Below are 22,436 nucleotides of genomic sequence, written 5' to 3' on the forward strand. Positions count from 1 at the left end.
GGTCCTGCATGCAATTCTGCCTCACAGAGTACCTGCATAAATGCTCCATATCGCAAAAGTGTGACGGTAAAAAAATCCTTTCATGTCGCTATGTCTTACTGCACTCCACGAAGCAAGGTTGTGTTCACGGCCACACCATTCCAAACACTAACGGTGCCATATCTCTCTGCTGCTGCTGAAACAAGTCTCACATTTCCTCCACAATAAATCTGCAATGGTGAGTACCTTAGGACAGTTACATATTTAAAGGTGTGTGGGATGGAGCAACGTATGGTTATAATAGTGTACTCAAATGCGCAAAGGAAAAGGGAATGCACTCTGTATACATATATGTGCAATCCACATATCAGTATCATACTGATTCCATACATGGCCGCATTGCATTGTGGGTGTTGTGCCCAAGGCCTACGGCCTCCGCCCATGCACCCAACAGCCGGTGCCTTGGCCACAAGCACTACATGGCAATGGAGCCATGCATGGGAACATGTGGCCACATACCCCAACTGACTTGAGTTACGTATGGGTATAGAAAAGCACCCAAACCATCCAACAATTTGAAACCTACTTCCAACCAGTGGCCAGACAGTTACGTCCAAGGGCCCTAGCCATGCACACAAGGCAATAGGGGCATGGCAGTCAAAACAAAACATGGTACACCGTATGGAAACATCCTGATATCATCTGCAATACACACCTCATCCCCAATAGAGTCTGCCTGCACTCAACACAGAAGGTAGTGGCCTGTGCAGCTACCCGACAATTAAGTATGTGTGAGTAGCTGCATAAATGGTCCACATCGCAAAAGAGTGATGGTCAAAAAATTATTTCATGTCGCACTGTGTTACTGCACTCCCTGCAGCAACGGTCTGTTCACGGCCACACCTTTCCAAATGCAAACAGTGGCATGTGTCACCGCTGCAACCAATCTAACATGTCCTCCACAATGAATCTGCAAGGGTGAGTACCTTAGGACAGTTATATATTTAAAAGTGTGTGGGATGGAGCAACTTATGGTTATAATTACTTACCCAAATGAGTGAAGGAAAAGGGAATACACTCTGCATACATATGTGTGCAATACCATACCAGTATCACACTGCTCCCATGCATGGCCACATTTTGTGCTGGGGGTTGTGCCCAAGGCCTAGGCTCTTGAGTACATGCCAAAGCCTAAGGCCTCTGCCCATGTGCCCAAAAGCCTTGGCCTTGCCCACAACCACAATGGAGGCATGCATGGGACCATGTGGCCATGTACCATAACGGACAAACGTACCACAGCCACCCCTACCCGAAGCCACAACACAATGGGAACCCACAAAGGTAACATAACCACCGGCACCCCTAGCCAACAGCACAACACATTGTCAATATCTTTGTATCATCTGCAATGCAGTCCCCATTCCCAATGGAGCGTCCATGCAGTCATCACAGAAGGTAGTCACCTGAGGAGGTACCCGCAAATTGCTGCAGTGCTTGCGGACACCATTCGCACACCGCCCTCCTATTTGATCTAAACAAATATATCATATGTTCCGCTTTCACTCCCCCAAACTTTGCATCCTCTCTTTCACCCATTTGATCCTGTAAACCATGTTTTGCAACCCCTTTGAGCACCACACTATCCTCCGATACACCATGGCAGCGTTTCCCAAAAATGTTGATGCACAGCATGCTTCCCTCCAGCCAACCAACAGTGGCGTCCAATGTTCGCCGACATCACAGCGTACTGCAAGCCAGTGAGACTTTTGTCCACAGAGCGAACAGGGAAATGGGTCCGCGCAGCGGAGCCAGATATCACTAATTTTTGGAGACATACATTTCAGTTCTTTGCAACAAACACACAAATGCACGCTTTCGGAACCAAGCCCCAGCTCTTGCCGCAAATTTGGTGATAATCAGTCCAGCGGTTTGGCCTGTAGGCGTGCGCAAAGTTTTTGCCCATTCAGTCTATGGAGAAAAACAATGTTTTGGGACCCCACCAACCACCTCTGCAAACCCTCACCCAACTTTCCCAAGAAATTCAGTGGGCCCCATATACTTTTTGGAAAAGTTTTATCCAAATTCGTCCACGGGGAGCAAAGTTATAAGCCGCCGAAAAAGTGATCTTCCTATGGGTTTAGCAACTTAACCATAACTACATGCGCGCTACGGCGGGCCATGTAATATATGTCTCCAAAGTACAGGAACCAGAATTCCTTGCTGTAACATCCTTACCATTAGGATCACACCTGAATCGGATCTATCTCCCTGACAATTACTGAGGCATGAAAGGGCTCCTGGAGGAGAACATCACTGGACTGTGGAGCTGATTGCAGCTGGGACCCAGTGCCATGCCCCTACCACCCCTCTTTTGTCTATACATGTTACTGTAGTCTTGGACTCCAGAGAGGCTGTGCCCAGGTCACCTATGGTTGACTTTGAAGGGCCACACTGTTGATAATTCGCACTCACCTTCCACCTCCCAAAACCCTGAGAGCAAATATTGACTAATGCGGGAGAGTTGGATCCTGGCTGGCTCCAAACTACAGGAACCAGAATTCCTTGCTGTAACATCCGGGTACTTACCATCAGGATTCAACCTTGCACACCTGAATCAAATATGCCTCCCTGATGATTGCTGAGGAATTAAAGCACACTTGGAGGAGAACATCACTGGACTGTGTAGCTGATTGCAGCTGGCAACCAGAATCAAGCACCTACCATCCCTTTTTACCGGTCCATATTATTGGATTCTGGGGCCCCAAAGGGGCTGCACCCAGATTACCTATGACTGACTTTGTAGGGCCACACTGTTGGTAATTCCCACCCATCCCCACTGAGGGTAAATATTGAATAATGGGTGACAGTTGGATTTTGGCTGGCTCTAAACTACAAGAACCAGAAATCCTTACTATAACATCCTGGTACCTACCAGTTGGAGTCATCTTTGCACACCTGAATCAGATCTGCCTCCTTATCGATTGCTGAGGCATTAATGGGTGCTTGGGGAGAGCATCACTGATTGCAGCTGGGACCCCGAGTCGCGCCCTAACCACCCATCTACATGTTGCTGGAGTCTGGTGCACCATAAGAGCTGCACCCAGTCTACCTATGCCTGACTTTGGAGTGCCACACTGTTGGTAATTCCCCCCATCTCCACTGATGGCAAATATTGACTAATGGGGGAGAGTTGGATTCTGGCAGGCTCCAAACTACAGAACCAGAATTCCTTGCTGTAACATCCTGGAATAGAGGATTGGGTATTTTCCTTGTTTTTTTTGTTACCGGGGGACCAGTTTTTGACCAGGATAATTTCTAATTATACACACAAACAGAAAAACTGGTTACCCTTCTCTCTGTCCATATTACGTTGACTGATTAGTCGAACAAATTTCTTCCACATTTCTCCACCATGAAGCATAAGTGAAACAATATTGAATATTTCAAAACATTTGCATTTTATTTTATGAATGTTTTATCAACACAAACGGTGTGGTTTTAAAGTAACAATAATTAAAACACTGATATAAGAAAAAATTGTCAAAATGTTTTGAAACTTCACAGATTAATACGAGCAATCAAGGGATAAAAAAAAAAACCTTCAATGGGGTGGAGGGAACAGAACACAAAAAGGTCAGAGGAACAGAGAAAAAAACTAAACAGTCTCTGTTTTCTCAATTCTCAGAAAGGCATCAGTGTCTATTGTATTGATTTAGCACTGTTGCAAAAATCCTTTTTTCTCCAGATTTTCATGTTCAATCAATCATAAAAAAACAACAAGACTTATTATCATTCCTGATCACGTGTTCTAGGCGCCACATTCGATCTATCGCAGGTGCCTAGAAAGGCGAACATCTTGAAATGGCACAAATTGTATCTGTATTCCAAAATAACTTTTTTGTCTTAATGCTTAAATCCTGAATCTTCATACTGATGTAACATAAACGTCAGAGTTATTGACGTGTTGTAATTTGGCGACTCAAAATCGTGAATGTCAAAATTCCAAATGTTACAATTAAATTAGTTTAGTTTATTCATTTGTAATGCGCACCAAACCCAGGGGTATCACGGCGCAGCAGTTACAGACAATGGTTAACAGGTTACAGAAATGGCAATACAGGGAAACAGAAATGCAGTTGCGGAATACAGAAGGAAAGGTCAAAGCAAGGGAGTGTGCAAAGACAATCAATACATTACAGGCGGGATACAAAGGCAAGGCTGGAACAACTAGGATACAGTAGGGTACAGGCAAATATGCTGGAGATGGTGTGATGATGCGAGAGTGTAGTCCTACTGGATGGGTGTGTATGTACGGACATTAGATGTCTTTCGACTTAAGCCAGTTGATGTAGCTTAGTCTGAATTTAGATTGATCTTCTCTGATGTGATGTTGTAAGGAGTTCCACAGTTGAGCAGCTTTGACGTTGAAGCTGTTTCCACCAACCTTAGAGAGTTTGAATCTAGGGATGGTGATGCAATTGGAATTAATTTGTCTTGTGGATCTGTTGGAGCTTCTTCTTTGAAGTCTGTTCATGAGATAACTCAGGGCAGCGTTGTTTAATGCCTTGTGAGTCAGGGAGGCCATTTTTAATTGAATTTTACTGAGGGTGGAGAGGCAGACATTTTGGTGCCTAATTGACGATATATGTGATCTTTTGGGCACTCCAAGGACAGCTCTTAATGCATTATTTTGCAGGATTTGGATTTTTTGGATGATAGATTTGTTGGCCCCAATGTATAATGCATTGCAATAGTCGAGCCTTGATAGGATCAAAGCTCTTACCAAGGTAATGCAGTTGTCATCAGAGAGAAAGGCTTTACCAGATCTGATCAACTTGCATGTGTAGGCTTTGGCAGATGCCATTGAGCTTTCTTGTTTGGCTAGGGTAGAATCAAGGTAGTAGCCAAGCATTTTTACTTCCTTAGCCACCTTAATAAGGTTACCATCTATAATGAAAGATGAATACTCATGTCCTAATTTCTTCAGGTTAGTGTTGGTGCCGAGAATGATAAGCTCAGTTTTGTCATCATTCAATCATAGAACGTGGGTGGCCATCCATGCCTGGATGATGAGATACACCCTATTCACCAATGCCAAATTCTCTCCGTAGACCCCAGGAAGTGGGAGGAGAATCTGGGTATCATCTGCATAGTTAGTGTAGGTGATACCAAGATGGTCCAAATCGTCAAAGAAGGGCTTGGTAAATATGTTGTATAAGGTGGGGGAGACACAGGACCTCTGAGGCACACCACAGGAGATGGGAATGGGGTCCGCTGCTGCTGAGAGAGAGAAGACCCTCGTAGTTCTCTTGCTTAAGAAGGACTCAATCCAGGTAATAGCACCTTTAGAGAAGTGGGCAGCTGAATCCAGGTGTCTGCACCAGACCTGTGATCCACAAGGTTGAATGTCGCCTCCATTCTATGCCTGTGCATAAAAGTGTGACTGTGTTTTTTTAATCATTTATAGTTATTTTTATACCATGGGGGTATAGAAGATTAATGCAATACAATATTAAAATATGTTTATCCTGAAGAAGGCCAGTAAAACAACTTGGAAATGACATCAGAGATGGTGTCTCATTAAGAAATGGGGCCGAACCATGTCGACAATCTTGTAAGACTTCAATAATAATAAGACTTGTTGTTTTTTTATGCTTGATGGAACAGAAATTGATGATGCTTCATGGCAGAGAAATGTGGAATAAATTTGTTCGGCTAATCAGTTAACCTAATATGGACAGAGAGGGGTAATCCGTTTTTCTGTTTGTGTGTAACATCCTGGTACATATCAACAGGATTCAATCTTGCACACCTGAATCATATCTACCTCCCTGATGATTGCTGAAGCATGACATCCTGCTTGGAGGCAAACACCACTGGAATATAGCACCAATTGCAGTTGTAACCCAGAGTTGCACCTCACCACCCCTCTGTTGTCTATATATGCTACTAGGATTCAACCTTGCACACCTGAATAAGATCATTCTGTTGCTCCTGTCATGAAAGAAAATCGTAAAGTGCATGATAGGAAGCCCCCTTACTATGCCATAAAATGATTTCTGCAAAACTCAGATTGCTGGATTTCTTTCTTCCAAAGCATTAACAATGACTTTCAGTTCAATAGGATGACAGGGACAAGCATTTATTTCACTGCAAGTACCCAGGAAGACAACAGAGTTCACCACTCCCACTTGATGTTCTTCTTTCGTGGCTGGAAATTGTTGAATAGGGCATTCCCTTGCCTGTTAGAATGCACTTCTATCCTTGGTTCTACTGTGGTTGCCTTGTATTTCCACCCATGCCAAATAAGCAGATTTTTGCTGAACTATTGTACTCTTTTTATGGAGCATGGGGAGTCATACAAATGTTTAGTTAATGTCCCCTTGTCTTTGCTAGATTTTATTTGTGAGATATGCATGCTCACTAAACCTGTGTAAAGCTCCATAAATGGGTTTTAGGAGGGTACATCCCTATGGAAGGGCTCCAAGAAATAGGTATTTAAGAAACGTGTACAAATAAGTATTTCGTTTATTGAGACAGCATAAACTGAACTAGTTGTATATGATTTACACAGCCACGTATATCATATGTTGTGAGATTGGTGTTAGTAGGTGATAAGTACAAACTAATATTTCAACATGCTGTTAATGACTCCTCTTCATGGACCTCCTAAAACTCAAACTATTGTTACAGTAACACATGGTTGAGTGTTACCCCATCCCTGCAAACCGCAGCATTAAGAACCTCCACAACGTAATGACATGGAATATAACTTACTAAACAAGATTGGCACGGCTAAAAGGTCTGTCAACCAACCACTGCAATTCCTCACAAAACCTCCATAAATGGGATTATACAAATTTCATTTTCTGCAGTAAAAGTATGAAAGTAGGGTTGCCTATTTCATTCTCAGCACATCCATGTTTGCAATGGTTTTTTGAGTGCTATGATGATTGGCAGGGATTTAATCTGATTGAAAATGTGTGTAGTCAAAAAACCTCCCTTTCAGCTTCGGGGAAAAAGAGGAGGCCATCTTTGAAAGTCGTACAGTAGGGAGCGTCATATAATTCTGTGGATGGAACAAGACGTTGCACCTCCAAAATATGTGTCTCCACCCAAATAAGATGTAAAGCAACTACCAGATCTACTGGCATCAGGCCTGACTCTTCCTTGCATTTCATCCACCACCCTCCCGCTTCTCCTAGACCCAGTGGTTGAAACCATCAATATAGATTTTGGAAGAAGGAGCTGTACTATGGCAGTACTGATGAACTACCACCACAGTCAGTTTGGACTTAGCAGTGGCCCTGTTTGACTTCCCTTCCTAGGTCCACGTAATCCTCGGGCTCCCCCCAACTCTCACTAGCCCAGACACATATGCACGACCTGGCAGGGGAAACCTGCGGCTTCCATGAGAACTTGAAGGGGGCTGCACCCACTCCCCAACTGGAGAATTGTTGTCCTCGACAGTGCCTTGAGGTTTCCACCAACAGCCTGGCAGATATTTTGCTTAGCAGATCCATTTCTGCCAAACAGCGTTTTACCGCTGGTCCACTCTAGCATGCAAAATGGGGAGGTTGCAGGAGGCACTGCTTTAAAAAAACATTTGAATCAGTCCATCGGCCCCTTTTGGCGAGGGAAAGAGTGAGTTTCTCATATTATGTTAGGTTATGATAGCTGATATTTGAATAGCACATCACTGCCATTGTTATGGCTTTTCAGCGCACTGTAGTGTGACGCCTTCAGCAGACGGCAATCTGAACATACATGCAGATAATCAGTGCAATTACATTGCGTGCAAGAATAGAACTGATCATTACAGCCACAGTTCCAATCATTAGCAGCGATGAGGCGTGTAGAGACATTATATTAGCAGTAGTATGCACAGCGTTTGAGAGCAGCATGTGCTGCTGTGAATACATGGCAGTTCGACCACATTTATCATGAGACTCACCGCTATTCTATACATTACAGCGCTAAAGGTGGAGCAGGAGGATATCCACCAATCCCAAGAGCCACTGTCCACAGTGGAGGGCTTTCCATCACTCCACATGCAATCACATGCACAATCCATAAGATGCAATCACATGCACATTACATGTAATGTTGTCAAACATGTGAAAGACACTTCTCAGTACATGTCCACCTGTCGGACCCACGTCCAGCCTCAAGTACTTTGAAGAGAATCAGATTAGCTCAGGGGACATGTCACACTTTAGAAAGTGGGAGGTAATGAATGATTCAAAGAAGGAGGGAAAACATAGTCGCAGAGGGTCCCGCTTATGCACTGGTCGCACATATAAATTGCACAATGTGTTTCATTCAAAAGAATTATGTTTTGCAGTGCATTTATTGTCCCCATGCTGCTTGTACAATCCAGTAGCATAGGTGGTGTTGCCCAGCCTGACACACGTAATGCCTGGATACACACTGATAGGCATGTGTGTTTCGTTTGCTTTGTTATGTAAGTATGCGTTTGCACTGTAGAGAATGACCACTGTAGTATCGCCAAAGCGCAGTGGTCGAAGTGTATGAAAAGAAGTTGTGGAACTATGTTCCCTACTGGTCTGCACCACTCCCCACACACCCCATCGGCATGCCACATCCCATGCACAATACAAACCCCAAAACACATGTGTCTGATGTTTAAAGGAACCTTCAGTGCAGTGCACTGAAAGAGCAAGTTTCAACTTCTTCCTACACTTTTATTTTAAAACGAAACCATTCCAGAACGGTTTCTTTTTAAAGTAAAAGTATAAGAACAACAAAACGTAATTAAAAGTAGTAGAGGAGCACCGCTCCCGACCTCTCCCGCCCACTTCAACCACTGCCAAAGCGCTGAATCCTTCCACAAGGCATATTTTGCCCATGCCCAGGGTCACCAGACCACAGTCAGCTGGGAATAGTAGCACGAGCAAGGGTGATGCAAGATCGAGGGAAAGCTGAAAAGAAGCTTTCGGACACGGCAGGGCTAGATTCTTGTATTAGTATGGAAGCATGTGTGTCCTTTATAGGCCTCATTACGACCCTGGCGCTAATGGGTTAACGGCGCTGTAAAAGGTCCCTTTGCGGGACCCGACCTTAACGGCTGGTCTACACTAGCCGTTAAAGTAGGGACCCGCAAAGGGACCTTGGTGCTAAGTACGGTACCGCAATTTGCGGTACCGTACTTAGCGCCTTCCCCATTCCCATTGAGCCCTATGGGACAAAAATGGGAATGGGGAAGGGCCATGGAGAAAGTGGGAATTACTGCCCCGCCAACCTTGTAATGGGGTGGTAATTCCCCCTTTCTCCATGGCGGAGTCGGTAAGTTACCGGCATGGACCATGGTGCTATTAGCACCATGGTTTTCCGCCTGGGTCGTAATGAGGCTCACAGATTCTTTTCTAGCGAGGGGCAACGCATTGTATTGTATTTTATTTATATAGTGCGCCAAGCCCTGAGGCATCTGGGCACATTGCTCACTGTTGCAGACAAAAGTATTTACAGTTCAAAGCAAAATATATTTACAATTACATCGCATCATTAATTACATTAGACATCGTATAGAATTCATACAGTGTGTGTCGTTAGACTTTGCAGCAAATATACAATGAGCTTTACAGTTACATCACCTCATTAATTACATTCGGCATCTATAATTAGTTGGTGATTGGTTGTTAACATTCATTCTGAATGAGACAGGTTTTACATTGTTTCTGAATTTGTGGAAGGAAAGCTCGACTCCAATGGTTGTAGGTAATGATTTGAATATTTTGGCTGCTAGAACCGGGAAGCTGGTACCTCCTGCCATTTGGAGCTTAAACTTTGGGACTGTAAGGCAGTTAGCTTGGAGGGATCTGGTTGGTCAATTCGAGAAGTTACGTTCGGATTTGTCACATAGGAACTTAGGTGCTAGGTTGTTTATACATTTGAAAGTGAGTCATATGGTTTTAAGTCTTACACAGAAGACTATTGTTGAGCTAATATATTCACTGTGATTCCAAGGCAGTTTTGAAGTATTAGAATATAGTGATCTGGTAGTGTTCGGGGTGTCATCAGGGGCTCAGAAGTGTGCGGGGTGGTCGTGCTACAAATGTAGGCTTGAAATGCCTACTTTGTATGTTTATGGTACTTCAGGTCAATTCTAGGCTATTCTGGGGTTGCCATGCCAACACAGAAGGTGGCATAATCCAAGAGTAGGATGTGTGAGAGGTGAATGTTGTTGGTGACAAAAGGCTGAAAAGTGGGACGGACGGAAATAATCAAGTAAACGTGAAATGTCTGGGCCTATATATCAAGTTAGCCATGTTCTATATAGTATTCATTCCTTACCGACGCGTGTGACTATTTGTTTGTGAGAAACAGACTTGATTTTGGGGATCTTACCCCGTTATTACTACAGGGACATCAGTCCTACGGATTGTTTACATGCAACTATGGCCCAGATTTGAAAAAGGCTCAGCAGAGCCGAAACATGTTATCGTACATGGGCTTCGCATTCAGTGTGTGAATATGCAATACTATTAAACATACACACATCTTGATGGCGCTGAGCTGAGTCCTGCATTCTTTTCTTTTTCACACTGTTTATGGTGATGGTTAGGCTTTTTTTACCGTCTGGATACAATGACCCGCGACATCCCTGAATGTACTTTATGGTTTCAAAGATACTGCACCCCATTCTCAACCAAAATCGATCTTAATCCAAGGGATTGAAAGGTGTCACCCTTCAGAGCAACTCACATTAAAGCCACTTTTTTCATGTTCTGTATAGTACTTCATACCACAAAACAGCAGTCAGAAGCGGGAGGCAATGCTTTCAGATTGCAAACCAGCAATGTGAGCAATAGTGCGCTTAAAGAGGAGCAGAGCACAACCCCTCAGCCCAGAATGGCCATGCAAAGCCAATTCAATACTAGGGATAAGAGGGAGACCTTAACATACTTCCAGGTTAGGGTGGCTTTCAGTATGGAGGTTCCCATATGAAGATGCACCCCTGAAGCTGCTGCCCAAGCAGTCATTGTGCTGTGCCTACAAACACCTGAGGTTTCTTGGGTTGTTGTGGGGACTGGGCCCCTCTGAGGTCGTTGGTGGGCCTCTTTGGGAATAATCTGCATAGGAACCACATCTTTCCCACCCCTTCCCCGAGGTGAAGTTGCCTTGATTGGTTTACAGATGGCAGTACGAGAGAAACCCAGAGGGCTTTGAGGAAGCAGCTCAGCTACTGGACTAGCTACTCTTTGGACAGCACTGAACAGTCTCCATACCCAGAACGGAGAACATGACCTTGAAGCACAAATGAATCTGCAAAGAAATGTACTTGAAGCCAAGAGAAAGAGTAATCTGGGGGGGGGCTACACACTTGGAACCTCTTTAAAAATAACAGGCGAGTTTCCATTAAAACCTGTCAAAGCACAAATTAATTTAACTTAAAGCTCCTTCCCAGACATATATCCTTTGCCAGTAGCAGGATAACTATGGTACATTAAGAGCTATGGAAGCACACATTACTTGCCACCAACACTGACCCACCCCCAGCCTAAACATTTTCTGGTAGCAAGAAGTGTACTTTAGTTCATGCATTCAATATATTTCCAAATACCTGTTTCCTTTAAGGGTGCATTGAGTCTTCTAATTACTTCATTGTCACAGATGAAAAGTTTGGATGCGTCATTGAGGAAGATCCTTTTTGTCTGTATCTGCGGATGCTTGCCACATTTCAATAGGGAGGTACTTACTTGATTATATATTTATACTAATTATATTCATCACACGGGGACATATGCATTGCTTGTAGAAGCACAAGGTTGCATACTCAGTCTAAGCTTTGCAGTAGAGAACATTTGCATGCAAAACGGAATTGGCTGGAAATTTGACCCTTCTCTAAATTTTGGATATAACAACATGCAGTGGCACCACACACGCCACTGTATAAAGTAACGACTGCATAGTCAGATGCCCCCTGCATCAGTAGAAACAAGCAGCTGGTGCCCAGTTTTGATTAGCCAGGCACAATCTAAAAACATTTGATTTGAAGGGTTGTGTGGAAGGGTCTGTACTATTGCACATTTCTGCCGCAGCCAAGTTCAGGGCGTGCAACACTGCAAAGGAGTAATTGCATGTGTGAAGTGACATGCCCAAGATGAATGAAGCTCTTGCCTGCATACAGTGGCTACTTGGTCATCTCCATGAATTGTGGTGAGTGACCAAATGTGGCCTTGACTACCCTCAGCATCTGTGTAGCGATTTAGGTTTAACTAGTTCCTGGAGACATTCTGACCACTCTCCTATGGGGTATATGGTAGAGAAGGTAGAATGGGAGCATGGCAAAGGAAGAATGGGAGGGGCCTGGTGAAAGGAGGGCTGGTTTTGAGGGTCTGCCAGTACTGGTTCTCCTCAGGGGTCTGGCAGTACTATTAAGGCGTCTTAGAAAGAAGCAAGCATTGTGAAACAGTGGGGACCTGCATATTCTAGGCCACCTTCCATGCATTTGTGCTGTCTGTTCTTACCAATGGCACTTGGCTCCCCTTTGTTTCCTTTATCACCTAGAGACAGAAAACAGAACCAAATTAGTTCATACAAGTGAAGAGGACACTGTACCACAATATTCCTCTTGCTCTGTTACTTCAAGGCTTACCAGTGGCCGCCCTAAGAACATTTCCTTCAGTCCCGCGTTACAAGGGGCCAGACTCAAAAACAGCTCTGCCTCACCTAAATATCACTGTTGCCAAATGCCTTTCAATAGAGATAAGAGGTGGCAATCTATCCCTCTCATTCACCAAAATGCAACATGCCTCACGAGTTCTGTGTGAGCCTGCAGCCACAGCGTCCCTACTCATAATGTCACGGAATGCCTACACCCCCCACAGGACTCCCCGAAGGATGAGGTATATATCACACCAATCATGAAATGCAACATGCCCCGCAAGTTCTGTGTGAGCCTGCACCCACAGCGGCCCTACTCATAACGTCACGGAATGCCTACACTCACCACAGGACTCCCCGAAGGATGAGGTATATATCACACCAATCGTAAAATGCAACATGCCTCGCGAGTTCTGTGTGAGCCTGCACCCACAGCGGCCCTACTCAGAAAGTCACGGAATGCCTACACTCACCACAGGACTCCCCGAAGGAAGAGGTGTAAATTACACCAATCATAAAATGCAACATACCCCGCGAGTTCTGTGTGAGCCTGCACGCATAGCGGCCCTACTCGGAACGTCACAGAAAGTCTACACTCCCCACAGGACTCCCAGAAAGAAGAGGTATATATCACACCAATCGTGAAATGAAACATGCCCCACGAGTGCTGTGTGAGCCTGCACCCACAGCGTCCCTACTCAGAATGTCACGCAATGTCTTCACTCCCCACAGGACTCCCAGCAGGAAGAGGTATATATCTCACCAATCGTGAAATGCAACATGCCACGCGTGTTCTGTGTGAGCCTCCAACCACAGCGGCCCTACCCAGAATGTCACGGAATGCCTTCACCCCCCACAGGACTCCCCAAGGGAAGAGGTATATATCACACCAATCGTGGCACACTGCCGCTGCCAAAACTAAAGGGCACAGTAAGAGGTTTGCTGGTTGTTTACAGGATTCCGACAGCCAGTAGTTAGACTTGCCGCATGTAGTTATCCTTTAAATCCACCATATTACAATATTGCTTGTCTGGTGAGAACGGATACAGATATCATGAAATACCACATGCAGTGTTTCCCAAAAGTTAAATGTAGTATTTTAACTTATTTTAAATTCCTTTCTAACCCTGTTTTGAAGATGGCAATGGATTGCGAACAGAAGCGGATAATGCCGCTACTTAACAATCCAAAATAATGCACAGGGCGGTCATTCCTGACCCTTTTCTGGATTACATTGCAAATGGGTTGAAAGGGTCATCATCTGAAATGCCCATATGTTGACCTCATATGTGACTCTCTCTGTTATTCTGCCTCAAGTGGTAGGGAGGTGCGCTGAGGAATTTGGTCTCATAATCAGGACGTACTAACTGCATTACCCCATTATGCATAAGCCCACTATACACCCCCCCTGCATTATCCCATTTTGCCCAAACCTTCACTAATAAACACGGTTCACAGCATGATACTCAGGGATTTTAGCAATAATCGTATCCCCGAGACTAATTGTACAGACCCATATTCGTACAGTGCATCATGATAGCCCGGCAGGTCAGATCCAGAGCCAACCTGTCACATGACATGCTTTACAGGACAGCAGTAGAGGCCTGGCGCACCGGGCAGGAAGGTCACTGCCAGACCTGGCTTCTCACCTTGACTTCCTGGGACTCCTGGAAGTCCTGGGATGCCCCCACTGCCCTTTCCTCCTATTAAACAAAACACAGTGGTGATGTCTTTATCAGAGCCTGGCATTCCCAATACATCCATACACACATCAAAAAGAAGGAGAGGGAATAGAAAACAACTTGCATTCAATTAATAATTAGTAAGCATGGCCACTGTAAACGAACAACTTGTATTTACAGTGCTAAGAACGACACAACGCTGGGGGAAAACATTATATATAAAAAAAACAGCATTATTGCTTCTATTATTAATATACCTAATTGTGGAACAAGGTCCATCAGCGGCATGGTAAGATATTTCAGTAGGCTCGTGCACCAAATAAAGACATCGATATGAAACATGAAAGTCACACAATCTCATCTTTCAGAGCGTGTTTAAAGGAGTACCAATACGCTAGTTGATGATAACATTTGGAAGATCATAGAAACTGACTTAACGTTGAAACATTATTTAAAAACATAGCTACAATTTCAAAGAAAAAAATATTCCTCTCGCGAGAGAAATGTGTATGAAGGCCGTTGCACCACATATAATTGAACAAGCCAATACTTTTTGTTTTAATTGTATTTGGTTAAAATTAACCTTTTACAAAAGCCATTACCTTTGGCATCCAGTTAGAGCTTCTCAGCAACACGTATGTGTGGTGTGGTCAGCGGAGTAACTTTGCTGAAAATGTTGGGAGGACAGGGATGGGGTGGAGGGAGGGCAGGTGGTGGCTCTTACGGATCGTTTCAGCCAAAATGTTCTATAACATTTGGTTGAATGGTAGATTTGACTGAATTTGGTCACCACCATTTGTTCGAAGCCGAAGATACCGAACATGAAGAGCTGGGGTTATGGAGGTGTCCACCGCTTACCATGTTCACTATTTATGACTTTGACAGTTGCAGGGGTGTCCCCCGCTTCCTCAGCATTGGTGCCACGGACCCAACAAACAAAAAGAAGAAAAAGGGACCCTGCAGCATCAGGTCCGACCCGCGTTAGATGGATGGATCTGATGCTGCAGGGTACACGAGAGGCGGCAGATGGAGAAAAGGTAAGTAGGGGAGTTTATGGGTGTACTGGTGGTTTGGGGGTACATGGGTTTGGTTTTTTGTACCAAGGTAAAAACGTATTTGCAGCAAAAATGACTGCGATCAATTTTGCTGTGATTTGTACCTCGGTCAAACAACCTATATCCCTGAGGGATAACACTTGACTACTACACCACAAGAGTCCATTGCTGACGCTCTGTTATAACTTTCATAAGACTGGTGGCCTATCTTTAAAATTCAATGGGTCCCCACACATCTCCAGCCAGCCTGCCATGCACCCAGTGACACAACATAATATTCACAAACTTAGTTCCAATAGAACAAACAAACAAGGCATTATTTAGCATTCATTCAGACACAAAAGTCAACACACATATGCTTGCATACACTCTTACACACAAAAGCACCCAGCACCTCCATTGACATACACTGTGTGCACACAACATTTATATGTACATATACAATAACACATGGAAACAGTGGTGCAATGTCTATTGAGCAGACCAGACTTTATCACCCCCTGATCCCTGAAATTTTGGGCTAAGTTGACTTCACCTAGCTCAACTATAAAGCCATGGCCGAAAGAAACAGATTCACTGGAATGTCAGCAATTCCCTTGATTTTTCCTTTCATTCAAAGGCAGAAGCCATCGACTAATGCAGTGCAGTGGGTGACCAGGTATACTTGGTATCAATTTTTAAATGTCATGTATCTCCAAACTTATATGTGTACTTATATGTGTACGTGCTGATAGATTTTTTCTACAAGATTCTGACTGATTAAAATGAAGGTATGTTTTCCTGTGGTCAAATGGCTCCAAGCAGTGGAGTATCAAGTGGGAGAGGCAGGAGGGAGAGGGGGAACAAGCTGCCCCCTTATGGCTCATTTAAGAGCCAGACAGGGACAGTTGTCATTGGGACACCTCTCCCGTTTGGCACATCAAAGAGGGTGCCCAATGGCAAAGGTGTCCCGCTGGCAGGACAATGTGTGCTGAGCAATTCCTACTCAGTATGCACATTGTCCTGGCAGCAGGACACCTTTCACGTTCCGAATGGTAGAGGTGTCCCGCTGCCAGGACAATGTCCCAAGGAGCTCCGGGCAGCAGAGGGTCCTCACATTGCTCTATATCAACAGAGCATTACAATGTGAGGAATTAGGCACTGATGGGGGGGACTACTATTAGCAGGGACTTTTGTCCCTTTAGAAATGTGAATGGGAGGGAGTGATCAGAAGTGAGAAGGGTGCATAATGTTGCATGCTTTATAAAATAATGACTATGGGTTTAAATCCAAAGGGGGATTAGTTAGGCTCACATTAATCTACACGATGCAATTGTGACTTTGCCTGCAGAATGGGGAAAATGAAACTAAAGACATACCCCCATTGCTCAACATATTTCTATGACAATGGCCCTCATTACGACCCTGGCGGAAATCGCGGTGCTAAATGCACCTTGGAGCACGGCGGAAAGCTGCCGATACCGCCATGGGGGTTGGTGGATTTTCCGCCCCATTCCGACCTTGGCGGGGCGGTAAATCCCCAATCCCCATTTTACCCTTCCCCATTCCCATTTTTGCCCCATAGGGTATAATGGGAGTGGGGAAGGCGTTAATTACGCCACCGTAAAGTACGGTGGCGTAATTAACATCAAGGTCCCGTAGCGCCATGGATTTCTCCGCCCGGAAAAACCAGGCGGAAAAAGGCTCCATGGCGCTACGGGAACTCGTAGTAGGGCGGACGGGTCCGCCACGAATACCGCTGGCGTAAACCCACTCCGCCAGGGTCGTAATGAGGGCCAATGTATATAGTGTATGGTTAGCTTACTATGAAAGCCTAGTTTATTATGTAATGCGGTTTCCTTCCAAAGAATTGCTATAAATAATTATTTAAGCACATGAAATGTAAAGCAAAACCTTAATAAATATCTAAGTGTTACCATTTAACCAAGTGTGTGATCCTGAGCAAATCATTTAATCACATTGGCCCTCATTACGACCCTGGCGGAAATCAACCGACCGGACCGCCATAGCGTAAATAGCGTTTCCGCCATTGCACGACAGAGCAAAGTGCGGCTCATTCCGACCCATCGGGCACGAGCACCACGCCATGGCGGAAGTGCAAAGTCCGCGATGGCGGAAATGACCCCAAAACGGCCCACACCGCTGCCGTACGGCGCCCTAGGTGCAATTCCGCCACCCCTCTTAGCGGTCACTGCAATGAGCGGCAATCGTAAAGTACGGTGACCGTAAATATACGGAAACGGAAGTAAAAACATGGTCCCGGAACGGGAAACATCACGCCGTACACCTATAAAAACACTATTTCCACACAACCATTAAAAATACTACCCTGAGACACATCCCAACCCGAAATCCACCCTAGTGAAACCAAGAAAAATGGGAAAAGTAGCGAAGAAAGCGTGCGACCACAAGCGGCAGGTCCACTTCTCCCGTGAGGAACTCACCGTGCTCACAGAGACCCTCCAGGAGAATGCCGCCGTCGTCTTCTCCACGCAAATGACCAGGACTGCACTTGCGAACAAGAAGGCCATATGGGCCCTGGTGGCACAGCGGGTAAGTGCGGTGGGGACCGCACCCCGCAACCCACAGCAATGCAGAAAGCGTCCGTAGCATACTTTCTGCCAACCGCAACATTGCCACAGCTACCGGGGGAGGATCGGAATCACCCATCAAGCTGACCCCCTGGGAAGAAATCTGTGCCTCCACCATTGGAATGGAGAGTATCGAGGGAGTCGGAGGGATGGAGAAAGGAGTGCAGACATCCGAAGAATCAGGTAGGTGTCCCAAATAAAACAATGCTAAAAACACAATGTCCAATCATGTGAAGTACCACGTGTCCACATAGTGCAACAGTAACACATGTCCAGGAGAACGGCCACATACATAGGCCCGATAGCACACTTTAAAACTCACATTAAATACATAAATAATTAAAAATCCTAAAAACACCCTCTACACGTGCAGCAGGCACACCCTAACTGCAGGCTGCAAAACAACTGCACCCTCACTCCACACAAAAAAGAAACCACCTCCAAGGCCCCAACCCAAATCACCCTCAGGTACCACCCCAATGCATGTGATACATTGCCATTCCAATTCCCACAGACCCATCAATAACGCTCGCCCTCTTCTACTCCACCACAGGGTCCGATTCAAACGACGAGCTCCAGGACACCCCTACCAGCACACCTGCAAAGAGGGCCAAGACCAACGGCCAAAGACCCTCCACCTCAGCTGCACGCATCAAGACACGGCAGCAGGACAAATCAAGTGGCAGCACACAGGAGGGAACTCCAACAGGCACCCCAGCACCCAGCATGCCCACAACAGCACCACCACAGGTCCCCCCAATGGATGCCACAGAAGGCACTGCTCCTGGTGGCAGCAGCACCATAGGTGACACTGCATTAATGGCAGCATGCTCCGACACAGAAAACGGGGATGTCGAAGTCAGATCCATCCATGACCTGTCTCAATCCCCCTGTCTGTTCCATCCCGTACACCATGAGGATACCACGCAGGGGCACCCACAAGACGACGACTGGCCATCCCCCACAAGCCCTGTGGCAAGGCAACATGAGGTGACCAGCCCCTCTGTGACACCACCGCAAATGGCCATGGCCCAGCAGAGGCAACAGTCCCTCGACCAGGTAATCGTGCAACAGCAGCAACTGGCCACGCTCCTCAAGGACCATGCCGATGAATGTGGGGGCACTAAGGCAGACATAGAAACATCAACTGAGACACTTAGGGCAGAAATGGAGAGAAGTACAGAGACACTAAGGGCACAAATGGAGAGTAGCACCGAGAGCCTGAGAGTAGAAATGGAGAGAAGCACCGAGAGCCTGAGAGTACAAATGGAGAGAAGCACCGAGAGCCTGAGGGGGGAACTGCATGCAACGTCCAAAAACGTATGTGCCGAACTTGCCGCTGTGCGCCGTGTGCTCACTGAGCTCTCACAAACCCTTAGGGACATGCATGGACGTGAGCAGGCAGAGACATCATCCGTTGCAAGTTCCGTCCAGGGCAGCCCCCAACGTAGATCAGGGAGGAACCTGCGCTCCACAGCCAGGGGTGCCCCTGATACCCGGAGAGGGGGCTTGCAATAGCGACTGCCCACTGACAATGAGCATCTATGGACACTGGTGTTCGGGGGGGAGGTAGGAGGGTGGAGGGGGTGTGTTGGGCTCACTTGGGTGGCGGGTCGATGGGGTGTGTAACATGATTTCACATATGCCATAAACAATGCACGATTATCCAATGAGATGTGTGGACATTGATCTTTGTGTACGAGGCCATTATAGGCGTACAGTCCCTATTGTGCATGTTCCGGACACACATAGTGCCACAAGTTCCGTGTCCATGTATCAGCCACCAGGCGTGAGTGCTAGAAGCATGCATCTATGATATGCTGATGAATGTCACGGCCCTCCTGTGCCTCGGGAACTCCTTGAGGTGCTGCCACATCCCCACCCTCATCATGACCATCTTCAGGTGCTTGCAGTTCTGCGTCAGGGGGCATGGGCACATTTCTACGTACGCACATGTTGTGGAGCATGACACATGCCATGACCATCTTTGCAACCTTCTCATGGCGGTACAGGAGTGCCCCGCCAGACCTGCTGAGGCAGCGGAAACGACCCTTCAGTAGGCCGAATGCCTGTTCTATGACTACACGGGTACGTGAGTGGGCATGGTTGTAGTCCTCCTCATGCTGGTCCCGTGGGTTCCGGAGTGGTGTAAGGAGCCATCTCTTCAGTGGATACCCGGCATCACCTGTATGTGGACAATAAAGGATGTTTGAGGAATGCCATTGCTACGTACGCACCCCCCCCCTTCCTGCTAGGTCATTGCCGCATCACATACCCCACATTATCATGCTTGAAATGAGACTCACCGAGTAGCCAGGATCTGTTCCCTGCGTGTCGCTCCATGTAGCGTGGTATTGTAGAGTTCCTCAAGACCATAGAATCATGGGTTGATCCTGGGAATCGGGCACAACAATGTGTAATGATCCTGTTGGAGTCACACACCATTTGTACATTCAGAGAATGAAATTGTTTTCGGTTGCGGTACTGGGCCTCCATGGCATGTGGGACGACCAATTCCACATGGGTGCAGTCGATGGCACCAATGCAACCCGGTATGCCGGCAAGTGCATGGAATCCCACTTTTGTGTTTGTAATTTCCTGCTCCGAGCGTGGTAGAGAGATGTAGTCGTCTGCGTGCTGCAGGAGGGCATCGAGCACTTGCAATAGTGTCCGTGAGAACAGTGGCTGTGAAATGCCATGCAACTGTCCGACTGTGTGCTGGTAGGTGCCTGTGGCCAGGAAGTGGAGTACAGACACCACCTTCAGTAGGGGTGGGATGGCGGTTGGGCTGTCTATCATGCTGGCAAGGTCAGCCTGTGTCATGTCCACAATGGCGGTTATGGTGTCCCGGTCCAAACGGTAGAGGGTGTGGATCTGCTCATCAGTGAGGTCGAACGGATGTGCTCGGAGGCGTGGGATTGCGGGCTGCCTGCGTGGTGGTAGTGGCTGTGCTGGCGGCCCTTGCTGGCCCTGCCTTGCCCTCCTCCTCCTCCTCCTCCTGCGTCTCCTCCGTGCGGCCGGTTGTAGTCGGTATTCGTCTTCTTCTTGAAGTTGGAGTACTTGCAGTGCTATCAGGTCCCCCAGGGCCAACATGGCTAGTCCTGCCGGTAGCATTTCGGAGTGGGTGTGGTTGTGGGAGGGGGTTGGGTGTGCAATTTATGTGTTTCCAGGCTGTATAGCCTCCACCTGTGGTGATTCATTCCACCTGTGCAAGCTGCTCTCCCCTTTGGGCGAGCACGTCCCGCACACAACGCTGCAATTCGACGAATGGCATCTTGCCATTACAATCATGTATTTGTACCCGATGGCAGTGTAACATTGGTTGATATGTTCATTCTGCTTAGGTCCCATTGTTTCACATACTATCTTTGCAGTCGCGAACAGACTTGTGAAGGGTCAGTGGAACGTAGTACTCGAGTAACGGTGGACCCTCATGCAACACTGCACCAAGGTTCACCGACGGGCGGGGCGTCCCATTTGTGAGTGAAGGCAGTTGCCATTTTCACACACAGCCGCACTAGATGGATGAATTTGTGATTTCAAGCGGCCACAGATGCCTTTTCGACGTGATGTTGCAAATGAGGAATTCGAAGGACGGCGCTTTCGGTTTTCAGCTAGCGGCGAGGAGATGCCCACAGGTCTGACTGCAAATATAACGTTCTATTGTTCAATGTCCTTGGGACAGGGGCCATGGCGAGGATGCAATGATTGATATGAATAGTATGGGATGCGCAATAGCGAAGTGGGCCATAAGGCCGGACGTTCCCAATTACATGTTGCTTCACAACACTGGAATTACGGGCTGGGGCACAGTGGATTTTGCAGGCTGCATTACGCACAGACTCAATGGAAGTTTCACATGTCATGTGAGTATGGAAGCAGGCGTTTGTGATGGTGTTTTCACCTCGATATAGATAGTTATGATTCGCTAGTGGTTTTTGGTTGGTGATGATCCTTTGGAGTGGGCTAGCATGCATATGGCTGTGGATTTGGTGTGATCAGTGAAGTGAGTAATTCAAATGTAGTTCTGATGGCCATACTATTCTTTTTCATTTCGTTTGGGTGACAGGTATCTCCTCCCCTTTTGCCACTGCCATCTGTATGCCACTCCTGCAGATGGATTTTACTCCCGACACCTGCTGCTTCGTGTTAATCAGTGGAGCAGCATTACGATCTTATGGGACGATCGCCAATGGGCCACATGCCCTTACGCAGTACTGGTGGCTAGGAGCACCATTTCGGCCTTTCAGCTGGACTAGTGCCTCCCTATTGGGACGGCCCTGCGGGTCGAGGCGCTTCCATGTTGCCTTTTCGTACGAGAATGTAGCCCCTGTGTGCCATGAGGGTACAGGGCGTCACACGAGAAGTAGCTGGTCATTTCTTGCGGATGCAGCCCACAATGGTGAAATGTATTTTGGAGTTCATGGCCTGATGGCTGTATGGGCTTGGTGAATTTGGTGTGCATTAAATTCCTATTCTGATATGAACCGTGTAGCGTTCTT

General features: G+C 46.5%; 1 protein-coding gene across 1 annotated transcript in view; it reads right to left on the reverse strand.

The window, feature by feature from the left end:
* The window catches only part of LOC138471866 (ficolin-1-like), a 396,029-nt gene that overhangs the window by 294,818 nt on the left and 78,775 nt on the right, over window positions 1–22,436 (reverse strand). Inside the window, exons 4-5 of the mRNA XM_069609725.1 lie at window positions 14,256–14,309; window positions 12,471–12,506 (exon numbers count right to left, since the gene is read on the reverse strand). Of these exons, the coding sequence (XP_069465826.1) occupies window positions 12,471–12,506; window positions 14,256–14,309 (90 nt within the window). The remainder of the gene's footprint in view (window positions 1–12,470; window positions 12,507–14,255; window positions 14,310–22,436) is intronic.

Source organism: Ambystoma mexicanum, chromosome 8, assembly GCF_040938575.1.
Source record: "Ambystoma mexicanum isolate Mex_15411 chromosome 8, UKY_AmexF1_1, whole genome shotgun sequence".
In the NCBI taxonomy this organism is placed as follows: domain Eukaryota; kingdom Metazoa; phylum Chordata; class Amphibia; order Caudata; family Ambystomatidae; genus Ambystoma; species Ambystoma mexicanum.